This window comes from Exophiala bonariae (genome assembly GCF_035927105.1).
Source record: "Exophiala bonariae strain CCFEE 5792 chromosome Unknown scaffold_13, whole genome shotgun sequence".
In the NCBI taxonomy this organism is placed as follows: domain Eukaryota; kingdom Fungi; phylum Ascomycota; class Eurotiomycetes; order Chaetothyriales; family Herpotrichiellaceae; genus Exophiala; species Exophiala bonariae.
In genome coordinates, this window is record NW_027042488.1 from 644,608 (window position 1) to 668,158 (window position 23,551).

A 23,551-nucleotide genomic window follows, 5' to 3' on the forward strand; every position below is an offset into this window, starting at 1 on the left:
AGACTGACTTTTCATATTGTGATATGTAGCAAAAGATTTGGAGGGTTCCCAATCTCAACTGAAATATTGTCCGCCATCCACAAGAAGGCTTTGACCTGTGATGTTCCTAGATTTTGAACTGGCAAGAAAGCTGACCGTCAGCGCTATATCCTCCGGTGTCAGTGCCTGCTTGAGAGCCATACGCGTCTGTACAGCCTGCTCATATGACGAACCCAGAGGTGCACCGGTGTTTTTTGAGATGCTTGCATCGATTTCCGACCACATTTCCGTTTCAACAGGGCCTGGGCAATATGCATTTACATTAATACCATACTGCGCTAGCTCCAGTGCGACGACCTGCGTGATGCCCCGGACTGCCCACTTACTCGCTGAGTAGGCCACACCTGACGCAGATGGGCGAAAAGCCGCGTTCGAACAGGCGCCGATGATCTTGCCCCCTTTGCCTTGCTTGATCATTTGCCTGCCCGCTTCTCGATAGCACATGAACAGTCCTTTCGCGTTGACTCCCATCACTTGGTCCCACTCTTCCATAGTTTGATCGAACAGCCTGTTCGGCTTCACGATACCGGCGTTCGCAATCAGAGTGTTCAATTCGCCAAATTCTTGTACAGTCTTTGCTACCATTGCCTTGATATCATCTTCTTCACTCACGTCCGTGAGTATACACAAACCCCGTTGACCGTTCTGCTGAACTTGCGCCCCGACTTCGTGTAACTCGGAGGACTGAGAAGAAATATCTGCAAGGGCAACATCGTATCCATCGATTGATAGTTGCAGGGCGATCGCCTTGCCGATGCCGCGGGAGGCTCCTGTCACTATTGCTACAGGCATTTCAATCTGTTCGTGAAGCTAATATTGAGGTTCTGTCTAGATTTATAGCGATTTCCCGGGTCGACGAACGTGCAGTTGTGATTCAAGAAATTTAGATTTTCTTCACTATCTTCAAATACTGTTGTTTCGTGCAATTATTATAAATGCCGACCATCGATAGAGTCTGCGTCCCAAGGCGAAACCCGAAGTCTTTCCCAGCTAGTATATCGCGTATATCTTTTTTAATTATTGCCCTTGGTCCCAGAAGATCGCCATTACTCACGTCTTCTAGCTTCCAAGAGCCCGTCACAGCATAATTTGCATTCTGTCCAGAATCCTGTACTGGTTCTTTGAGAATTTCAGTCAACTAGTCTGATGCAATGTGGATCGCTACGGCGTGCCAAGAAGCCGACTTGGTTTCGCTCCTGAATTTTAAAGTACCTAGGTACTAACTGCAGCAGATATGGTCACGTATGCATGTGTGTAGGGGTGGCCAATTGGGAAGACGAGATAGAGAGCCTCGACTACTTTATGGAACATGTTCTGTACTCTTCTCCAGCCAGCACCGAAGTCATTGGTCTAATACAGCACTAATATCATTTTTAAATATATCAATTTGAACTGGGTATGATAGGCTTGTAATACTGTTTCCCCGCGCTCTCTGCCAATACCACTTTGCTTGACACCTCTAGAGGTAACCCATATATCATTTTGCTGGCGACCATTGATCCAGACCATTCGGGCTTCGATCCGCTGAGCTACGTGATGACTGGTGCCACATCGCGGGTGAAACGGCATTCCCGAGACAATAGAGGTGATGGTACAAGCATAAGAACTGGAAAGGTCCCTGGTAAAAAGATGAAAAGTTAAGACGAACAAGATTCAACGAAAGTATGGGGGAACCAGTATATGCTGATGGAGTTCGACATTTTTATGAAACTCCTTATGCGGAACTGCTGAGGTGGTGGACTGGACCGACTTTGGCTGCATGCTGGGTAGATAGGTCGAACGATGGCACAGAACTCTAGTGAGTCTCAACGCATGCTTCCTCAGAGCCCTCTATTCCAAGGTTGTTAGCATTGACATGCAAGGCCATCGCCAGTCAACCCCCCAGAGTTTGACTTTGACGTCAACCCAAGTGTCCTGCTCTCTTTGTGACCGTTTCAACACTTGTAAAAACCCACACATGATGAGCTCAATTGTCTTGTTCTCAACATGAACTTGCCACCAAATTCGGTTCTGGAAGGAGCTGGATCAATTGCCGTAGTGATCTTCATACATGGCGGTTCTCTCATTTGTGGATCGGGAAATAGGTCGGTATATGACCCTGGGAAGTTGTTAACTCAGTCTATTAAGATCGGCAAATCAGTCGTGGAGATTAACTTCAACTATCGAGTTGGCTTCCGCGTATTCCTAGCTTCAGCCCAGATTTATGATGGCCTGAAGGCAGAGGGACTTCCTGGAAATGGCAACTTTCATCATAAACGTTACAGGTCCCTACTTTCTGGTGCAAAATACCACCGTACATATGGCGAGGAAGTTGCATCATCTTGATCTCAAGTACTTAAATTATACCTCCACAATTACCGCTCCTTACAGGCGTTCTCAATTGCGGCATCACCTTTGCACAGACATTCGGTTATTTGAGCTCATGTTTCGCAGGTTCCGCTAAATGGACTAGGCAAAGTAGCTCAAACATCGGTATACCGATGACTAGTCGGCATAATCTTCCATTAACCGGATGCGCTGACCTACAATCATTACGAATAACTCTGCTTGCCCCAAAACTGAAATTCGCAAAGCGGCCTTCAGCCACACGATCTTGACTCATCTGATATTCTACTTCATCCCCGGGAGCGCGGGAAAAGGGATGTCAACCGATCCCCATGGAGAAAGATGTGCTGGACGAGCTCATCCTTCGACCTGCCGTTGCCACCTAGGAGGGCGTTAAGACATTGCCAGATCAAGCTCTGACCTACCACGTCTACTAGCTTTGGGTGAAGCATCTGAGAGAGGTGTTGAGTCATGTACAGATGTTGACAAAATATTGCCTCTGCTTAAGCCCTAGGCAACGCCATCGATAGTGGGTGTCTTCCAGTCGTGCTGTTGAGAAGATTCATCCTGGTGACACAGATACTTACTCAGATGATCACAAATTTAATGTAGCCATTCAAAACCGTGATTTAGATCATGTTGGATCTTGCATAGGGCAACTGATGTCCATCCTAGACACATACGCGTTGTACTTTGAATCAAGCTACACTGACAATTAATACTATCGAGTTCCATTGTACGCAGCATTTTCGTTCTCATGGCGATTTTCAGAGGTCTCTCCAGCTGTATAACAATGATGGGTCTGTAGTATGCAAATTGCCCTATGCGGTCTTCTTGTTTTTAGTGTCTCCTCCCACATCTTTGTCAAAGACCAAAAAGATTAAGAATACAAATCTCGAACCCCAACACAAACGAAGCTCAAATCACCAAATCCAACATCTTTTCCTCTTTTCAAAACTTGATAACACTAGTGGCTTGCCGCAAGCCATCTATCCATCTATCTTATAACGCACCGTACCTGATCTTTGATGAGTTGTCCCTGATGATCTTCTTTATAGTAAAAGAGGTACGTCGCCCCTTTCCTCACTCTATGCAACCTTTCCCACAGATTCTGGAGCCTTTTTCTCAGGCGTCTTGGCTTTTACACTATTCCATTCCAATAACGAAGCAGCAAGAAAGGCGCAGGATGAGGCGCTCACTGCCACGTAGAATGTGTACGTAATTCCAGAATTGAAAGCGTGGAGTATCGCAGGGAGCTCTTCAGGCGTAGTGGACTTCCGCAGTGCAGCTGTGCCTAGTTGTAGCAATGCCTGCGGATCCATTGTCGGCGCATCCTTGGCCAGTTGCGAGACGAAACGATTGGTGAAGACTGTTTGTGCAATAGCCACAAAGATCGATCCTCCAATGAATTGGGAGAAGGTGACCAGAGAAATACCGACTGATGCTTCCTCAGGTTTGAGCACTGTTTGGACTAGCGATAGAGGCGTCTCCATACTAAAGCCAATGCCGAGGCCGTTAAGAACCTGGTATCCTATCCATGCAGCGTGGCCAGTATTGACTTTGAAGGTGGAGTACAATCCAGTTGCGATTGATGAGAAAACCACGCCGGTCAAAATCCACGGATTGCAGTAGCCCAGCTTAGTGATCATCGTGCCTGCAATAATGGAGCCAATGATCTGTGGTACGAACAAAGCAATGTTCATCACACCACTTTTGATGGGTGACGCTCCCTTGACGACCTGGAACCATTCGGGTAAATAGTACACAATAACGAATGTCGATCCGAAGACACACATGGAGGTCAAGCAGGTGGCGACGATGGTTCTCCGAGTCAGAAACTCAGGAGGTATCATGGCCTTGTCGCCCAGGTATAGCTGCCACACAGTGAAAACAGCGAGCAAGCCTCCAAAGCCGCAAAACAAACCGATTATTCTCGTCGAGTGCCAAGGATACGTGTTTCCGCCCCACTGCAGGGCCAGCAGCAGCATGACAATCGACGGTAGGAAAAGGGCGGCGCCGATAAGATCAAGCTTCTTAACTCTCTCCATTATTGGTCGCGCTTCATTCGGACGGATGGGAGGGTGGAAGAAGGCAATGAAAACAAATGCGGCTACAGCTCCAATGGGAAGATTAATGTAAAAGCACCATCTCCAGGAAGCTTTCTCGGTGAGAGCTCCCCCAATCAGCGGGCCACTGATGGTCGCCATGCCAAATGTGGCACCCCCAAGAGCAAAATAGGCTTGTTGTTGTCAGTGACAACATCTGACTATTGTAGCTTTCATACTCACCAGGTCGCTTCTCTAGTGGAATAATATGAGCTACAATAGTCATGATCCCAGAGACGATGCCGGCTCCTCCTGCACCAGCAACGGCTCTTGAAACAATGAACATCTTTGAGCTGGTTGAGACGGCGCAAAGAAGGCTGCCGAGTTCGAAGATAGAAAAGTAGGCGAAAAACGTCCACTAACGCTGCTGAGTTAGTCTCTTCATTTGTCAATCATCTCAAGGAGGTTTCAACCTTGAGGGAAAACTCGGCATAGATCTTCCCTCCTAGGGGTTGAAGCGAACAACTGTACATGCATCAGATGCGCGCAATCTTCTCGATTGGGATCTGAGAAGCTCTTACAGCGCCAGAAAGTATGCGGCTCCGTACCAACCAACATCTTTTGTCGAGTAGAATCTCTCAGTGATCCTAGGTATTGCCTGGGTTACCAATCAGCCTGCTGTGGTTGTCAACAAGGATGCCCGAGTGACTTGCGGTTGAGACAATGGCCGTGTCAAGCCCAATGAGAAAAAGCGCCAAACACAGACCGGTCATCAGAATTGCAAGCTTGGACCCAGACATGAAGTACTGTTCTCCATCTTCGGTCGTATTGTGAGCATAGCCTGTGTACTCTAATGTTGCAGCCGCAACCCCGGAAGCCCGCTCCGACTTCTCGATATCTGCATTGTTCAAAGACACCATGGCTTTGTTGGATCGAGGTTTGCTTTATTGGCGTTGGTCCTGGTGTGAAGCCAGAGGCAAGAAATATACAAGGGCCTTGGTGAAAGAAATTGTTTGGCATTACGAAGACTTCTGGAACACAGGAACAAACGGGACAAGTTATATGGAACAGGGAAAAGGACTGCGATATGTGAAAGCTCGAGCAAGTGCTGATATTGGTAAGGCGCGGTGATGCATTTCCAAAGATCCTGTCAACTCCTCAAGTAGCTGTCGGCTGCCAAGGAACGAAAGGAAAACCCGGCGGAATTTCCTGTTCCGTTCACCTTTTGTGGCCGCTTCAATTTCCAGGTCGAACGCTCTTCCCCACCTTCAATATTGGACGTTGCCTGAAGGTAAAGCTGTTCCAGGAGCGCATGCAGTCTATTACTGTACTGACCAGCTTCAACTGTCCGACGATAACCCAATGGCAGAAGGTCCGTCCGCCGTCGGCCAGAAAAGAAGGGCTTGTACAAATTGCACGAATGGCAAAGCCAAGTGCTCCCCATTCTCAGTGGACGAGTGCCAGCGATGTCATCGGCTTGGAAAGGAATGTGTCTATTCCAATATTTCAACGACGCGGAAGAGACCCAGAACGACTATGTGAGTTCTGTTGTTTGTGCACGCTGCTCCACTCGTTCTCGAGGTACTAGCTGATAGCAAATGCAGGCGCGTCCAGAAGCTTGAGCGAAGAGTTGAAGACCTCGTCGTAAATCGCCCAGTACGCCCCGATATTCATCTTCATCAAGGACCAGCAGCATCGGCCGAGTTGCTCACGAGAGAAGAGTCTAACTCGGCAAATTCTGAGGCATTTTCTTGCCAGACTTTTGCAGACGCAAGCAGCTCCTCAGTCAATACGGGCCTATACATCCCTTCTATCAACGACAGCAGCACCGCTCCCACAACCATGAATACCGATGAGCACATTAGAGATGTCATAGATCGTGGCTTGGTAACACTGGAGTTTGCGCAGATTCTCTTAAGTCGGTTCCGTGGCAGAGCTGCTGAGCACTTTCCATTTGTCGTAGTCCCTCCCGGCACTACACTAGACCTGGTGCGAAGGAATACCCCATTCCTCTTCCTGAATATCATGGCCGCGATGGCATTTGACAATCCTGAGCTTCAGAGGCGGCTTGGAGAAGACGTCCGAACTCAAGTTTTCCAGCGGATGCTCATAAAATGCGAGAAGAGTCTAGAGCTCCTGCAGGGACTCCTCATCTATGCTGCGTACTATTTTTACTTCTATCGCCGGGAGAAACAGCAAGTTTTTTTGATCTCACAATTATGTGTCACACTTGCGCAGGACTTGGGCATAGACAAAAACGTCGGTCGACTCGTTGACCTTGGAATGTCTATTCTCGACAAGGAGACCAGTTCTTCTCCCAGTCTCAGCAATGCACAAATGCGAGCATTTTTAGGGGCATACTGCCTCTCGAGCTCGTAGGTCATCTTTTAAAGTTTGGCAAAGACCCTAGCTAACCATGACATCGTCACTATAGAGTTGCATCGAATTTACGAAGGCGGAACGCCATGGTGTACACAAAGCATACTGAGCAATGTTGTCGAACAGTAGCGGCAGCCAAAGAATACCCAACAGACGAGCTGATACCATACCTTGTCCGAATTCAAGAGCTTGCACGACGAGTTTTTGAAGCGTTTTCCTATGACGACGTGAAAAATACTGAAATTCAAAGTGAATTCATCACAGTTCTAACCACCGATGCCTTCGTGCGTGATTTCGATCGCTTGCGTCTCTCGGTTCCGGTAATGTTTCGGCAAAGTGGTAAGTGACGATAGACCAGTTATTGCCACCAGCGTTTCGAGCGCTGTTCAACCTACTGACAAGTTACATAGCCATCTTTATTCTGGAGTTCGAAAACTTACAGATCATGATCCACGAGGTTGCTTTGCATGAGATATTTTGGGGCATTCCAAAAGGTTTATCTTCAGATCCAGATGCAAACCACCTTTCTGCCGTAAGGTTAAAGATGCTCATGAGCTCTTTGCAAAGCTGCAAGGCTCTCATTCACATATTTCTCTCTTATCAAAACTCGGACCTCTTTTTCGTGACTGCGTTCACTGTCTCAAAATTATGTTATGTCTTCCTCACACTTGCAAAAATGGTGCAGTTGGACTTGGATTTGACAAGGAAAGACACCACCCAAGCGACAGATGCATTACGAAGATCAGATTTGGACTCTCAGAGGTCGCGCTACAGAAGCATAGTGGGAGAAGTGGACTTTCTCTATCTCGCCACCGAAATACTAGCGAAATTTACTGCACTTACCACGGACTTTGTTGGTCTGGAAGGAGAAGGAGATGCTATGTGGAATTTGTCTTTCATGGTAAGGATAATGATATCAGGATATGAGAAGCAAGTAAGGGAGATGAAAAAGGCTGCACTAAAGGCAAAGCAATCCACCAAAGAGCAAGATTTTTCACAAGACCCAATTGACGATTCTGCGGGTTCGACATCATTCCATGGTCAAGCGGATGGGGAACTAGACGGCAGTAACCCCTCTATGTTTTCCTTCCTAGAGCCTACTGCTGAATTCCAATGGGATCCAATCAGCGATACAGCCTGGGACCAGATTTTAGACGATTTTAGTATGATGTCTTGAAAATGGTAATCGGGACTTTAACCATATTATTGCCTTTCAACAACGGGAAAACTTCTCACAAGAGGGAAGTAAGCAATCCCCTCTAGATTACGAGAATCCAGATTTTGGGCCAGGATTGCAATCCGATATCGCTTGGATTCGAATGTCGCATACCCCATCAATGGGTGCGAATTAGAAGAAAATCCTCTCTCGCCGCGTTCAGGGGCATGTCAGCGAGAGTTGGAGGCTGACAATTTGCTTAATTTTTCTTGGTATCGTGGACCCGAGAACTCTGCAGCACAGCCCAAAGGCATATGAACAACTTCGGTAAAGTGTACCTTTCCATTCTCGAGGATAGCGTGAGACAGATGGATGACTATTGACTCTAGTTGCCTGGGGATGGCCGAGCCCCAAGATGGCATTGAATGACGATCTCTTTATGCCACCAAGTTAGGAGTGTGGCACGAAGACAGCCACCTTTCAATGTAACACAAGGTACCCGATGCGGTAACTGGGAGCTGCATGCAGCTTCAATCGTCCGCAAGGTCTGCAGTACAGCGTGTTTTGTCATGCTCATGTAAGTTGTTGCTAGGAGCGATGACAGAAGAAGTGCCCTAAGAGTATCGAAGCATTGACATCCTGGACTTAATCAAGGCCGATGACAAGAGGGGATTATTCGGTCATGGAGTAGCTTTCATGAGTCTGCTGTTCTCCAGGAATGACTCAACCGCAGATGGACCTTGGAGCACAAAGAATCGATCTAGGAGTATCTCGTTCCAATATTCTTGTACTGATTGACCCGGGAAGGCTCCGGGAGAGCGACTTCGGAGCTGGCTTGCCTGATATGTTAGTACGTTAAATCATTGCTTACCATAGGCAAGGTTGAAATGTAGGAAATGGCCGTTGCGTGAAGAAGCTTCGTAGAGTTTAGAAGCTTTTGTATCGGGTTTAAATAAGGCATCTTGTGCTGCAATGGCAGACGCACTCTTGACTTCAGTGATCCTGGAGATGGCGTCCGCTTCGAGTTCGTTGTGCTGCCGGCCATGCCTTAGAATTGTTGTTCAAGGCCGTTCCATGGAAGTGACGGTCTCCAATAAGGTTATCACGAATTCATAGTCAGACAAGCAGCTGGCCTTTGGCGCCGCGCCCGGTCCCTTGACTCTTCCGTGATGACGACCGTTGCGGGGCTGTTGCCTCACCACCCCGTCTCAACTTGAATACACCGGCTGTGAGTATCAACAGGATGAACGCCATGCTTTGAAATCAAGTCCTGATTTGAAATGAACTTTGGAAGAACGTCGTTAATCCGGCGTCAAATGACTGCCGGTGCTGATCGTTCCCAGCCCAGAACACAATCTGTACATCCAACATATATACCCCCCTGTATAGTCGACAACCACAACCAAGCCTACTCGTTCATTCGAGACTTGATCTTCAACTTCCACCATCCAACCATCAAGGGTAGACCATCTGATAAGTTTGCTTGCCAGATCGCGTCATCATAGGCTAGGGGATGGGTTCATGGTTGTCAACCCCGTGGGATCCGTCAACGGGTATTCCAGACTTGACCGGAAAAATTGCCATCGTTACTGGAGCGAAGTAATATATTTCCCCCTGGTCAACATTCATGGTTCTCCTCGGCAGAGACTCACAGATATGACAGTACCGGGATTGGTTACCCCACCGCCCTCGAGCTCGCCAGACATGGTGCCAAAGTCTATCTCGCCTGCCGGAGCGAAGCAAGAGCCCATACCGCCATTGAGCAGATGCATGCCGAAGGCCCAGAAGTCCGAGCTGGTGTCTTGATCTGGCTACCATTAGACCTGATGGATCTCAACGGCGTGGCGATGGCGGCAAAGGAGTTTATGCACAAAGAGGACCGGCTGGATATACTCGGTGTGTTCTACTTGATTTGCAGAACGGCAGTGAGATTGCTAACGGTTGATCTGTTGTTAGTGAACAATGCTGGTGTTGCAACGCTGAGTTACCAGACAACACCGGCAGGCTTTGAAGTTGCCATGGGAGTCAAGTATTCCATACCCTCGACCACCTCTCACCACCACTCAAGTTCAGCCCACGTCTGACCACTACACTAGTTATCTATCTCATTTCCTGTTCACGATCAGCCTCCTCCCAATCCTGAAACACACCATGGACCAGACAGGGTCAGATGTGCGTGTCATCAATGTGAGTTACCCCATCACGCTTTCCCAACCTTTTGTAACCGCAACCTGCAGGTCTCGTCTTCTGGTCATAGCATGCTGATCCCAAACACGATGCGGTTCGACAAGATCTCCGACCTCAAGTACAGGGGGACCTCATCGACGTCGCCATACAACAGCAGGAAAGACCTGTTTTCCCGATATGCGCTCAGCAAACTCGCCAACATCCTCTTTACGATGGCGCTCCAGCAGCGCTATAAGAACATCCTTTGCGCCTCATGCAATCCCGGTGGAACCAACACCGCCGGAGGCATGTCTGTGTGGCCGGCCCTCCTCCGCCCCGTTATGAGTCGGCTCTTTGCATCGCCCGCAGTGGGAGCCCGACCGGTGCTGCTACTGGCGGCGGGAAGAGAGGTGGGAGCGGAGCGGGAGAGGTATCGAGGAGCCTACGTAGGGAATAAGTGTAGAGTGGAGACACCTTCGCAGATGGCCAGAGACGCGGGACTGGCGGAGAACTTATGGAAGGTCAGCGAGGAGGCTTTAGCTGAGTGGATCGAGAAGTAAGGGACGTGTTGTCGAAATTATCGTTCATAGGGAGATTGGGAGGGTGATGAGAACCCGGCAACTTACCAATACTGTGAGCAAAGGAATGTCTTTAAAGCCAAGGACTTCGATAGAGCTGAGGTTACAGATACAGAGCTGGACACGTGGATTTGCAGACGAAACATACGTCTCAAGCTCCTCCCTCGTATTGCTGAAACCAAGATGCTGGAGATGCTCCCCCGATCTCCACGATGAGCAAGAGCTCTTCCAAGTGATTAGGAGACGGGCTATGGCCGCAATGGGAGTGGGCTGTCCTCCGTAGTGGCTTCTGCTATGACAAAAGATACGACCACCTGCACAGATGGTGTCAAAGGTATTGTCGAGTGCTGATATACAACTGAGAAGTATGTCTAAACATTTTGCAAGTACATGGATGAAAAGCTTTCTCACGAGTGATGAGCACTGTCGAAATACGGCAAATTAGGGAGTGACTGTCGCCCGAATTTTTTTTTACAGTGTTCTACCAAGCAAGACTTTGAATGCAGCTGACGTGTTTGAATATCATTCCCATCACGATGTCGAAGTTTATCCCAAGAGACCCCTTTGTGAAACTTTGCCGTGGTTCCCGACCAGCGTCGACTTCTTCGAGGGCTCACGCCAGCTCTTGACGGTCAACCGAAGAGTCGGCTTCAGACCCAATAGACGCCCCGTGAAATGGCCACAAGTTCTGGTTTTGAGGAAATTATTCATGTCTTTGAGCTTGGCTCGGGGATCAAGATACCCAGTCACGGGCTGCTCGAACTCAGTGAATTTGATGCAGATTGAACAGTTGATCATCGAACAGTTAAGCCTTACCCAACTAGTGTTTGGGAAGGGAAAATGTCACATTTGCGGCAACATTTGTTGTCACTCAGCTCGTGCTCAACGCAACTTGTTTTGCAGACTCCAACTCCCTTCGCCGAACGTCATGACTCTTCACAGCCCTCTGATAGCAATCAAACCCTAGCGGGAGTCGCAGAGTATTATCACTTAGTACTTTTCCCAACCCAGTACCGATAACAACCTCAAATATTCTCTGAGCAGCCGTCATTGGGTTTCCCAATCTCGCAGGCTCAACGGTCTCAAAACTGCCCAGGGTCCTGCCAACCGGATGATCTTCAGCTTCGTATGGTTCACTCGGCGACACGATCTGCAGCGCGTCTTTACTGAAGAAGTTTGTCCGGAAACCCCCTGGCTCAATGATCAAGACCTTGATTCCCAAACATCGGATTTCCTTGGACAAACTCTCCGACCACGCCTCCAAAGCGAACTTACTCGCTGAATATATCGCACACGTCGGCAGAGGATCAATGCCGGCGACACTCGACATATTGATAATCGTACCTTTGCCTACAGACCGCATAAGTGGCAGAATCGCCTGTGTGGTCCTCACAGCACCCCAGAAATTGACTTCAAATTGTTGTTTTGCGGCCGCTTCGGGAATGTCTTCCGCAGCACCGAGGACGCTATACCCAGCATTATTGACCAAGAAATCTATGCCACTATCGAATTCATTCCATGCTTGTTGCATGAATGTGTCAATCGCAGATTTTGACCAGGTTACATCGAAAGTCAGCCAACGACCATTGTCTTGTCCGGTGATCTCGCTGACAGCTTCCGGGGACTTCGAAGGGTTGCGGGAGGTAGCGATAACATTGTGGCCCTGGACGAGGATGTACCGCGCAAGGGCAAGGCCAAAGCCCGATGAGCAACCTGTTATGAGCCAGGTGGGAGGCATGGAAACGAGTTTTTGCATCTGTTCGTTGCCGTTCAGAGGCTCGTTCATTCATATCCTATTTCAAGTGTTTATCTCCCTTCTATGCGTTCGCCTTGTCTGCGATGCCAGTGAGATCCAGTCACGGGTAGAGCTTAAGACTGAATCATGGGGAGAACTAGCCTTCTTTCGCCTGTTCCAGATTGGCGGGCGTGCCTGTTGGAAGAAGTCGGCGACTTGGCAGTTCAAATTTCACGCGGCACCTCTTTCCTGTGTTACACCGGCTGTTTGTTCACAATGAGCCACACATGATCAATCGTCCGGCTTTCAGAAGTTAAGCAACAGTAATTCTCATACAGCCAAATTACTAGTATGCTCGTGACTGGTTTGTTTTTGAAGGTGGTTTTCTCAATTCCCGGCCCCTGTCGAGCTGTCTGATCTAACGGCATCAAATTGATGAGTCATCCGATAAACGAGGGGGCTCACCCAGGGCGGCAGCCTTGTCAATGGGTGCTGTGTGGATTATCTAATCATTTGCTGCTACGCCAATCGAAGGAGCCTGCCAACACTACCGGTATGTTGTACCCTCTTGTCAATAAGCGCGATCCCATATCTCCCGGGTCTATACCGTCCCCGCCGAAATATCGAAGGAAAGTTTCGAATAGTCAGGTGTACGACCAAGAAGCCAACCCAAACCTTCGACCTGGTCCCTTCGCGCTATGATACTCGCCTTCAATGTAGGAAAAAAGCTCCAATGTCCGTGCGGTAGGCCAGAATATACGTCAATCTTCGTCTTCGTGTTGTATTCCTCTCTTAAAACACGCTCATAAATGATTCCATCATCACGCAGAGGATCTAGCCCATCCACCTGGAAATATGTCGGTGGCAGGCCGCCATGACCGTTGGGGTGGTTGAACACCGCGAAATTCACGGTATCATCGTCATCGGGCTTGTAACCGCCCATAAACATGTCGATCGCTGCAGATGGGAGGATCGGTGCGTGAGCGTTCTGCTCATGTGAGAGCCAGTGAGGCTGATATCTCTCGGGCATCTTGCCTTTCGGACAGAGTAGAGGAATTGCGAGATATTGACCAGTCAGAGGTGGTGAGAGCGCCTCGTCGCGAGCTTGGTGGGTGAGAACGGCTGCGAGATTCGCTCCGGCACTCGAGCCGCCAATGATGAAGCCCTCTCTTGGTTCGGCGTTCCACGAGGTAACACTTGCAGCACACCAGGTTAGGGCGTCCCAGCAATCATTGGGAGCGTAGGGAAAGGGATACTGTGGGCCTAGCCTATACGCGATAGCGACACAAGTCGCGCCCAGTCCGAGGACCAGGTTACGACAAGTTTGTTCTTCGCCTTCGGGGGAGCCCAGACAGAAGCCGCCGCCATGTATCATCATAACTAGAGGACTGCCCTTTTCGGGTGGGCTGCTGGGCTGTATGAGCTTCGCCCTACCAGACGAACCATCACGTCTTGGGTATTGTAACTCGGTGACCTTGACTCCAGGAGGTGTTGCGCCCAGAATACTTCTGGCCCGTTCCGCATTTTTCAGGTACATCTGGGTAAAGTCCTCCAAACTCGAATAGTCAATGACTGGAGGTGGGCTTTGATCTAGGAGCTACGAAAAAGGTGTTTAGTATGTATGGTCCCATTTTTGGCCTTGGTAAGAAGTTTAGGACTGACTTGTTTGAGCTCTGAGTTAATTCGACTCAAGCCTAGCAAGTACTCCTTATCTAGATACTTTTCCATATTGTCAGTGAGCTTCGAGGGTATCGAATTGGCAAATTATATGATCGAGGTTGCTAGCAGTCGGACTCTATGAACCAAGCTTAGCAGGACAACATTGGCGATTTTAGGCGCCTTGATGTATTCAAATCGTGGGAATGAGCAATTGCACCAAAAACATATACCTCTTGCGCCAGATGCCCAATCAGACCCGAAGGCTGGCCCGGAAATCTACCCTATTCCACAAGGGATGCTATGTTTAGTAGAAGTGGAGGTCTAAGGATGCGGGCACGTGGCGAATCTCAGTCGATCAGTATTCATAATCAAGCAGAGACGCCGTCTCGGCGTTGGAGCAACGAGGTGGACCTGGGTGCTTCGGAATTCGAGATATCGTCAAGCATACTAACCTTAATTCCATGAAAGACGATAGATTGTGAGACGAAGTCGACAAGGGCTTCTGGAGCGGCACATGGCTCGATACTCGCAAGTCGCTAATCGCAACGACATCTCTTGATGTACCCATTCATTCTACTCTACCACAGATCTCTCAGAGTTGATGATACTCTGGGGCATTATACCACAAAGGAAGTGATATAAGTGTTAAGTTGTTCTCCACCCCGGTTACAAACGACGGCGCAAGAGGAAGTAACTCGACCGCTGTATCACTTTAGCTTTCTTCATTCATTCATTAAAGCTACTTAACTAGTAGGTACCTTACAAGTGATGGAGTCAACCCAGTCTTCCTCGGAGTCTACAGTCCAGTCTGGATGAGACGAAAGTACAATACATACAGCTTGGCAGGTCTGGGCTGAGGGTCTCGGTGCCAATTCTGGGTACCATGTCTTTTGGTTTGGCTTCACTTCCTCTGATTGACAAGAGAGAAATCTCATCATTTACAAATCCTAATAACTCTGCCTCGCAGGTCATAAGGACTGGCAACCCTGGGTTCTCGACGATGAAGCCGCGGTCTATAGACTTCTCAAAGCCGCTTACGACCAAGGACTCAACACATTCGATACGGCGAATGCTTATTCAAATGGCCTTTCCGAGACAATGCTGGGCAACTTCCTCAACGAATACAAAATCCCTAGAAACAAAGTCATTCTCCTTTCGAAATGCTTCAGCCCGGTTGGTGAAGAGCCAAGTGTACTCAACTACCTTTATCCAGACATGATGGCTAAGTCGAAAGACTATGTAAATCAAGGTGGGCTGAGCCGTGCAGCGATCTTCAATGCAGTCGACGCGAGTTTGCACAGGCTGGGCACCACATATTTGGATCTTCTGCAGGTGCATCGGTTCGATAAATCTGTGCCGATTGAGGAGACAATGAAAGCTCTCCATGATCTGGTGGAACAGGGCAAGGTCAGGTATATAGGTTCGTTGGAAAGCACCATGATCTCGCGGGTCTTTCCCTGACGCTAGTATCTCACCTTCAATAGGAGCGTCCAGCATGTGGGCCTACCAATTTTCCGCAATGCAACACGTTGCCGAACTTCATGGCTGGACGAAATTCATTTCGATGCAGAACCACTACTCACTCTGCTATCGTGAGGAGGAAAGGGAGATGAACCCCTTCTGCCTGGGATCAGGAGTTGGCCTGATGGCGTGGAGTCCATTGTATGGAGGTCTCCTTGCGCGACCGCTGAGCACGCCAGCAACCGAACGACAAAAGGCTACGAAGAGTTCCCACACTCCAGTAGATGGAGAAATTATTACCACTGTCCAAAAGATTGCTCAGCAAAAAAGTTGGACGATGACACAGGTTGCTCTCGTTTGGCTGGTAGGGAAGAATTCGATACCCATTGTCGGTGTTGATTCCATTGAGAGACTGGGTGAGGTGATTGATATTCGAGGCAAGATTATGAGTCCTGAGGAGACAGCCTCTCTGGAAAAAGCGTACAAACCCAAGGCTGTCACTGGGCACGTGTAGAAACTGTTTCTGGATTCAAACAGTTGGAACGAATAGAGTATAAAGCTTTCTAAATAGGAGGTAGTATTGGTGTGTCTTCCATATACATTTAGTGCTGTGATACTGCTTGCGGCAGAGGATAGCCACCCATATCTTTGAGAATGGTCCGAAATCCCTCAAGCGCTTCAATCGCATCCTCGCCAAGCCAGGCTGGCATTATGTCTTTTCTTGTATGCTCAAGTTCTCGCGCGATCTTGCCTGCGACCTAAATCCGCCTTAGTTAGCAGAGAATACCAATGGGTTGACTGCAGAGCCATGCAATTGAGACCTACTAAGTAGCATGTGCCATTACGACTAGAGTCAAGGGCAGCAGCCACAATTGCTTCTGCCGCTTGCACAGTTGTATTGCTGGCAACTCCTACCTTTTCAAAGCGGTCACCGAATCCAGCGGTGATGCGGGTGGGCGTCAAGCTCGGCGCGATTGCGTTGACTCTGATCTGATGTTTCTCGGCAAGCGATTGGGATGCTCGGAGCAACCCGACGACGCCATGCTTCGAAGCCACATAGGCGGCGTTACTGGAGAAGCCAAAGTATCCAGATGTTGATGTGATCAGAACAATTGAACCTCTGCCCTCCTCCTCTGATATAGGATTTTGGCGTATATAATGCATCCCTAGGCGAAGTGCTGCAGTGAATCTTGTCAGCTGGCTTATATTCAGGATTGCAGGAACAGCGCACTGTTTAATGTGCCCTTGAGATTCACATCGATAATATCGCTTGCCTCTCGAGTCGCGATAGGATCCCCGTCTCCATCGGTCTCAATATCGAGAACTGCACGGCTCTCCATGATCCCGGCATTGGCCACCACAATGTCAATGCCCCCGAAGACCCGAACTCCTTCTTTGAAAGCATGGACAAGTTGTGTCCACTCAGTCACGCTTGCGGGTACAAACAACGCACGCTCAGGAAATCGCATATGCTGAATGAGTGCCTCTGCCTGCGTCGCCGACGAAGGGAGATCGGTAACCACTATGTTGCAGCCATATTGATTGAGAAGAGAGACAGTATCGGCACCGATTCCACGGGCGGACCCTGTCACTAATGCAGTCTTGCCTTCCACATGCTCGAATATATCACGAGTTTCGGACGTTCGCTGCATGTTTGATTCTGGGTGCGCGCTTGGCTTGACGAGTGTCTTCCCTTCGAAAAGGTCCTTGCTAGACCTACTTTCAAAGGTACAAAGGACTAAGTACTAAGTACTTACTGGAACTTAGTAAGTACTTAGTACTTAGTACTCCTCCCTCCTAACTCCATAAGTGACTGACGGGCGTAATAGTCTCCTAGACGAACAAGCTGGCCGCGATGCTTTCGCCGTCTTGGCAAGATCGAAGTTTGGCAGCGTCAAGTTCAATTGCATTTCAGAGTTTACGAAGTACTTACTTAGTACTTACTAGTACTAAGTACTTAGTAAGTACCCAGAAGTCACTCACTCCATAGTGTTAACTTAAGTACTACTCTGACCTATCATCAAGTGTTAGCCGCTGGTCATGTCTTCAATTCCCAAGTTACTTAACTTGTAATATGTGCTCATATCCAGCAATGCCATCTCAAACGCGGATAGCTTCGAGCTGATAGAGGAGGACTCATTTAACAAGATCAAGTCCTTTCCGTAGTACTTACTGACTAAGTACTTAAATACCTAGTACCTAGTACTAACTACTAAGTACGCGTACTTTCTTTATACTCGAGAGTCATTCCCGCAATGTCTGAGGAACTGCAACAAGCAAAATACGGCTCGAAGCTGCTCGAAAAACGCATCCTAGTCCTGGGCGGGACATCTGGCATCGGCTTCTGTGTTGCAGAAGCCGCACGCGAGTTTGGGGCCACAGTCGTCATCTCCGGGTCCAACCAGTCTAAGCTTGATAGTGCGATACAGCGCCTCGAGAAGGGCTGCCAAGGAAGCGTTCGTGGTTATGCGCAAGACCTCTCCAATGTCACAAGGCTAGAGGAAAGTCTCGAAAATGTTTTCAACCTTGCGACCCAAGATGGCGTGAAGAAGCTCGATCACATCGTCTATACGGCGGGAAATGTTGTCGGGCTCGTTGATTTGGCAAACCTGGACACTGATCTGATCACTGCCAACGGCATTATGCGTTTTCATGTTCCAATCATGATCGGCAAGATTGGACCAAGATACCTAAATCACAGTCACCAATCTTCCATTACGTTTACAAGTGGCTACAGTCATTTGAGGCCGAGGGCTGGGCGTGTCTTGATGGGTGGATGGGCTGCTGGAGTTGAGGGTGTGACACGTGCTCTTGCTGTGGACTTGCGGCCTATAAGAGTGAATTGTGTCTGCCCTGGTGCTGTGCATACGGAGCTGTTTGATAGACTACCAAAGAACGATTTGGATCCTCTCGTGGACGCATACGTGAGCAAGACTTTGACAGGGACTATTGGGCGACCTGAACAGGTAGCTGAAGCTTACCTGTTCTGTATAAAGGATTCCTTCATTGATGGGACGATTGTTCATACGAACGGCGGATATCTACTAGGATAGTAAGATCTGGGGGAGAAGGAGTACTACTAAGTTTCTGACCAAGTAGTACTTCTTAGTATATCAGCAATGAGTGATAGCCACTTTCTACTGAGGTATCCAAGCCCTTGAGCAGGAAAATTGCTGATAGTGAACATTTGTATAATTTCATCCCTAGAAAGACTGAAGTACTTAGTATTTACGAACTCAGTGTCAAGTGTAAATTAAACGCACCACAAGGTCTGAGCGACTTTTGTATGCAGTCCACGGGATATTAAGTAAAGAATTACCTGCTGAGTCATTGCTGTTGTTGAGGGAGTACTCAGGGCCGAGTAAAATTCTTACATAATCATGACACGCTCCGCCTCGCTGAACCCAAGGCCCATTCTCGTTGTATATTTACACAATCGCGCCCCTCTTTATCTTTCCCTGCCATAAAAACGCATCAATAGTACCTATAATTTGGACTTGAGCATCTCATTGGGCGTGATAAGGGGATCGTAGGCTCGCAGTCCCAAGGTATCTCCTGGTACTGTGGCTGTGTGGTATTTCAACCCAGCAGTGTCGACCATATCTGGCGTCAAATCCTCGACCTTGGATGCACCAATCAGACGCATGTTCATCACCATCTCATCCTTGAGAAGCTGCATGGCTCGGTCCACGCCTGGTAATCCGTAGGCGGACATGGCAAACAGGAAAGGTCGACCGATCCCAACACCTTTGGCTCCCAGGCAAAGTGCTTTAATGATGTCTGTGGCTCGGCGGACGCCACCATCAATGTAGATTTCGATCTTGTCTTGCAGACCACGCTCCCGAAGGACGGGCATGACCTCAGATAAAACTTCAATACCTGATCGTGCAAAGTCCAACTGTCGACCGCCATGATTGGACAGAACCACACCGTGAACGCCGGCTTCGATTGCCTTGAGTACATCTTCAACTCTCTGAACACCCTTAAGGATGATGGGCATCTTGGTAATGCTCAAGAACCATGGGATATCCTTCCAGCTAAGGGCTGGGTCAATGAAGCTGGAGATCGCTCGTGCAGCACCTTGTGACCTATCCACGTTTTCACCACTGGTATTCTGGACATTGGAGCCCGTGTCATCGAATTTACTTCGCATATCCTTTTCTCGTCTGCCCAACTGAGGTGCATCGACTGTGATAAATAGGCCCTTACATCCTCGTGCTTCGGCGTGCTTCACAATCTTTTCTGTGATAGCACGATCTTTGTTCACGTAGAGCTGCAACCACTGGCACTGATCACCTTCTCTGGCATCACAGATTTCGTCAAAACTGCATGATGCTAGGGTGGGGATCATCTGAATGACATTGTGTTTCCGGGCGCCCCGGGTAAGTACCACTTCGCCCTCGGGATTGCCCAACTTGCCGAGGGCAGTGGCAGTGACATAGAAAGGAATATCACATTTCGTGCCGAGCATAGTGGTGCTGATGTCGACATGTTCCACATCGACCAGAACTTTTGGTCGGAACCAAATTTTATGGAAAGCACTGTGATTCTCTCGCATGGTGATTTCATCATCTGCTCCTGAGCTGTAATATGCCCAGGCAGGTTTCTTCATGACCTCACGAGCAACACTTTCGAAGTCCATAAGATTGTAGCATGCTTCCAGGATAGGCATATTTTTGATGCGTTCTTGCCGTGCCTTTTCATCAGGGCTTTCTTCCTTCACTTCCTGCTGTACAGTTTCCATGTTGACTGCACCCAGGTGCTTGTCCTTGGGCAGGAACTTATCGAGGGTGTCCGGAGGGTGGATAGGTGCATATTCTTCAGTGGCATCTTTGCCCGCGTACTTGAGGATGATCTTGGGGCCTCCGGGGTGTTCTAGTGAACGGGTACATGGTTAGTCAGGGAGACATGCTGGAGTAGAGTGCAGTGGTGGGCGTAAATACCAGGTAAAAATTCCGTCACATCGTATGCCTTGCCATGGACGATGACCCAGCAAGATTCTCTCGAGTTATGCTTTGCCACCTCATCACCGGTCAAGGTACCGACATCCGGCTGCTCTCCCTTGTCGCGATTCATACTGTATAGAAAGTAAATTCAAGGAGCTAGTAGAGGGTCACGCTCCTGATCTGGGACGAGTGTTCGGGTATGAGAAGGGCCAAAGTAAACGATGCAGAAGGCCAACAGAACAAGAGCAGCAAAGAGGATTATAAGAAAACGGCCAATGCTGTCTATTTGAGATTGAGATTGAATCCAATTCATGGGGAAGGAGTGGTAATGAGGATCCATGTTGCCGCGATTGGTGGAAAGAGTGGTGGATGATGATGTATTGTAAAGTCGGCTTTGGTTTTCCTGAAGGGCGGGGACAAGATCGATGGAGAAGCTGCGACCATGATGCCGGTCTTCACTCCGCCGAGGTTGGCCAACGAGTCTAGAATCGAGCTAAAGGCGAGCTAGCTTTACTAACACCTCGAATCCGACTATTAGCCATAGCCTTAGGTCCTTGGCAATCTGCAAGCTCGGAATTATTTTTTGGCCGGTACGACTCGAAATATTCCGAAGAGGAATGCCTCGAGATGCGCGGATGGACCCGGACGAGTCGGATTCAAATTCAAATTAGCAATGAAGATCCAGCAGGAACATAATCCGAATTGAAACAGCGCAACACTTTTGCTGGAGCGGTCAGGAGCGATTCAGGATAAAATATAATATAAGCGGCATCTCTTTCTCGCCCTATATGAATAGTTCCCGGGACCTCGTACTTTCCCATAACACCTAATGTCGGGGTCGTCAGCGATCACCCACTGATATTCGGCCTTTTGTGCTCAGACCTCTTGAGATGGTGCTGGTCATCTGAGGATTGGTGCTGCCTGGAGTCACCTGAATCATGGCAGGTGCCATATAGCGAGCAGATCTGGGGAAGGAACACACACTGCACGGGCAGGCACAGACTGACAGTCACACCTCGGAAATTGCACCAGGCAGGCCTCAGGGAGTATTTGGGGGCGGGGTTGGATTTCACTGCCCCTAAAGGCCGCCGTTATCAGTCGTGACCAACACCAAACACACCCCGGGCAGGCTGGCAGCCACATGCCTGGTGGCCGCCGCCGCCACCATCACCACCATCAATTATCATCACCAAAACCCATTATTATTGTGACATCAACCCGTCCACTGTTTACATCCTCATTCACCACCACTCCATGCAATCACGCAAACAACAACCCATCCTCCCTTCTTCTCCTCTTTTCTCTGTTTCCTTTCTCATTTCTTCTTCTTCTTCCTCGCTCCATTTCGCCGTGATGAAAGAGCTGATTTCACTGAACACATCAGGCGCCTTCTAACCCACACCACCTGACTGTTTTCTGACCACCACTGCATAAGTGACTCACTAACCACAACGCAAGGCTTCGACCAAACTCGCACACTGCACTGCACTGCCCACTGCACTTGACCTTCGTATTCCAGAAGATAAAATAGAAAAGATCAAGAAAAGACATTTCACTGAACATTTCTCCCATCTACATACCCACCCACCTATTCCCCTCCTCTCTTCTTCTATTCAACGGGTCGCAATGAATCTGAATCCTGCTCCGCCTGTAATCACAACCACTGCTCCCCAAGCAATACCTGCCACTTCAATTGAGGCCAAACTGGTTGTGCTCGGTGCACAGGGCGTTGGCAAGACCTCTCTGGTCTCACGCTATATCAACCCCTCCGTGCAGCTGTCCAACAACATTCAGTCCACCATTGGTGCATCCTTTGTGACCAAGCGCATTACCGACCCGGACTCCTCAACCACCATTCGACTGCAGATATGGGACACTGCTGGCCAGGAACGCTTTCGAAGCATATCTCGTCTATACTACCGAGGTGCCAACGCCGGGCTACTGTGCTACGACATCACCAATGAAAATAGCTGGGAGGAAATGAAGACATGGCTGGCCGAGATGAAGGAAAACTGCGCCGATGGCGACGTCATGCCCATCATACATGTCGTCGGCACCAAGAGCGACATGGTTGCAGATGACCCCACACGGCGAGAGGTGGTTTTCGAGAGAACAATTGCCTACGTTGCCGAGCAACTTGGCGGCATCAGTGCCCAAAGCACCGCTTCTACTCCACCATTGACCATGAGACCCGGTGGCGGCAACAATGGCAACAACATAATCCACAGTCCCGATTCAAAACGAAGCTCAGGCTTTTGGAACCAAGACATCGGCTGGGACAGTTGTCACGAGGTCAATGCCAAGGACGGGGAAGGTATCGAAGAGGTTTTCAGAGTCATTGCCCGAAAACTGATCGATCAGAAACACCAGAAAGACGCTGCTGACTTTGCCCGTCTACAACAAACCCCGGGTTATCGAAGCGAAAACGGCGACGACTATTTCGCCGGCCACCATGGCCACTCGGGCAGTTTTCGAGTGGGCTATGGCGACAAACGTCGAAGCTGGCTAGGTTTGCCCAGTGTGGGTCTTGGAGGCGGCGGAGGAGAAATCGATGGAGGACCTGCTTTTGGCACTCGTGATCCAGACGAGGCTCGACGCAGAGGAAGGTGCTGTTGATGGATTCGCTAGCTGCTTGCATTCTTGGGAGTTTGAGGGACTTTCATGCCGCCACCGAGTGGGACAACTCGGACCGTCGATGGGCATAGATGGGTCGAAAATGGCCCCGTTCTTGGTTTTCTGCATCCATGTTAATATGGGGATTGGGATGATACACTGATTAGCGTGGCGTTTTTGTGGTGGAATGGGCGACATTTTCTGCACTGATGGGTGGTTGGAGGTCGTTAGAGACCGGTACGCATAACTCCAGCGTCCCAACTGTTGAGGTTGACATACAGCACACCTGGGCATCAGAATTCTCCAGGGAATCGGACATTGCGAGGGGTCCGTGTGGTAACGTTGTGGGAGGGGGTCTTATTTGACCCATCCATGACTCGAGGTAGTAGTACTGCATACTACTGACAGGCTTTAAATATGAATGAAGGATTTCTACCGTGCAAACAGCC

At 49.0% G+C, this 23,551-nt stretch overlaps 9 protein-coding genes across 9 annotated transcripts; 3 read left to right on the forward strand and 6 right to left on the reverse strand.

Moving 5' to 3' along the window:
• Nucleotides 1-54: 54 nt before the first annotated feature.
• Nucleotides 55-831, reverse strand: LTR84_002537 (uncharacterized protein; the record flags this gene model as incomplete). Its single annotated transcript, XM_064846147.1, has 1 exon — nt 55-831. One exon carries the CDS (start codon nt 829-831, stop codon nt 55-57), a length of 777 nt encoding a protein of 258 aa, XP_064706372.1.
• Nucleotides 832-3,452: 2,621 nt separating this feature from the next.
• LTR84_002538 (uncharacterized protein) lies at nt 3,453-4,755 on the reverse strand (the record flags this gene model as incomplete). Its single annotated transcript, XM_064846148.1, has 2 exons — nt 3,453-4,603; nt 4,653-4,755. The coding sequence occupies 2 exons, from the start codon at nt 4,753-4,755 to the stop codon at nt 3,453-3,455; spliced, it is 1,254 nt and encodes a 417-aa protein (XP_064706373.1).
• Nucleotides 4,756-11,559: 6,804 nt separating this feature from the next.
• On the reverse strand, nt 11,560-12,474 carry LTR84_002540 (uncharacterized protein; the record flags this gene model as incomplete). Its single annotated transcript, XM_064846149.1, has 1 exon — nt 11,560-12,474. The coding sequence occupies one exon, from the start codon at nt 12,472-12,474 to the stop codon at nt 11,560-11,562; it is 915 nt and encodes a 304-aa protein (XP_064706374.1).
• A 550-nt stretch (nt 12,475-13,024) lies between these two features.
• Nucleotides 13,025-14,151, reverse strand: LTR84_002541 (uncharacterized protein; the record flags this gene model as incomplete). Its single annotated transcript, XM_064846150.1, has 2 exons — nt 13,025-14,020; nt 14,086-14,151. The coding sequence occupies 2 exons, from the start codon at nt 14,149-14,151 to the stop codon at nt 13,025-13,027; spliced, it is 1,062 nt and encodes a 353-aa protein (XP_064706375.1).
• Nucleotides 14,152-14,965: 814 nt separating this feature from the next.
• LTR84_002542 (uncharacterized protein) lies at nt 14,966-16,057 on the forward strand (the record flags this gene model as incomplete). The annotated part of the gene is made up of 3 exons (XM_064846151.1): nt 14,966-14,975; nt 15,050-15,502; nt 15,567-16,057. 3 exons carry the CDS (start codon nt 14,966-14,968, stop codon nt 16,055-16,057), a joined length of 954 nt encoding a protein of 317 aa, XP_064706376.1.
• Nucleotides 16,058-16,145: 88 nt separating this feature from the next.
• On the reverse strand, nt 16,146-17,531 carry LTR84_002543 (uncharacterized protein; the record flags this gene model as incomplete). The annotated part of the gene is made up of 4 exons (XM_064846152.1): nt 16,146-16,301; nt 16,369-16,721; nt 16,775-17,259; nt 17,527-17,531. The coding sequence occupies 4 exons, from the start codon at nt 17,529-17,531 to the stop codon at nt 16,146-16,148; spliced, it is 999 nt and encodes a 332-aa protein (XP_064706377.1).
• A 267-nt stretch (nt 17,532-17,798) lies between these two features.
• Nucleotides 17,799-18,596, forward strand: LTR84_002544 (uncharacterized protein; the record flags this gene model as incomplete). Its single annotated transcript, XM_064846153.1, has 1 exon — nt 17,799-18,596. One exon carries the CDS (start codon nt 17,799-17,801, stop codon nt 18,594-18,596), a length of 798 nt encoding a protein of 265 aa, XP_064706378.1.
• Nucleotides 18,597-19,027: 431 nt separating this feature from the next.
• On the reverse strand, nt 19,028-20,619 carry CYB2 (Cytochrome b2, mitochondrial precursor; the record flags this gene model as incomplete). Its single annotated transcript, XM_064846154.1, has 2 exons — nt 19,028-20,418; nt 20,487-20,619. 2 exons carry the CDS (start codon nt 20,617-20,619, stop codon nt 19,028-19,030), a joined length of 1,524 nt encoding a protein of 507 aa, XP_064706379.1.
• Nucleotides 20,620-22,115: 1,496 nt separating this feature from the next.
• Nucleotides 22,116-23,105, forward strand: LTR84_002546 (uncharacterized protein; the record flags this gene model as incomplete). Its single annotated transcript, XM_064846155.1, has 1 exon — nt 22,116-23,105. One exon carries the CDS (start codon nt 22,116-22,118, stop codon nt 23,103-23,105), a length of 990 nt encoding a protein of 329 aa, XP_064706380.1.
• Nucleotides 23,106-23,551: the final 446 nt, after the last annotated feature.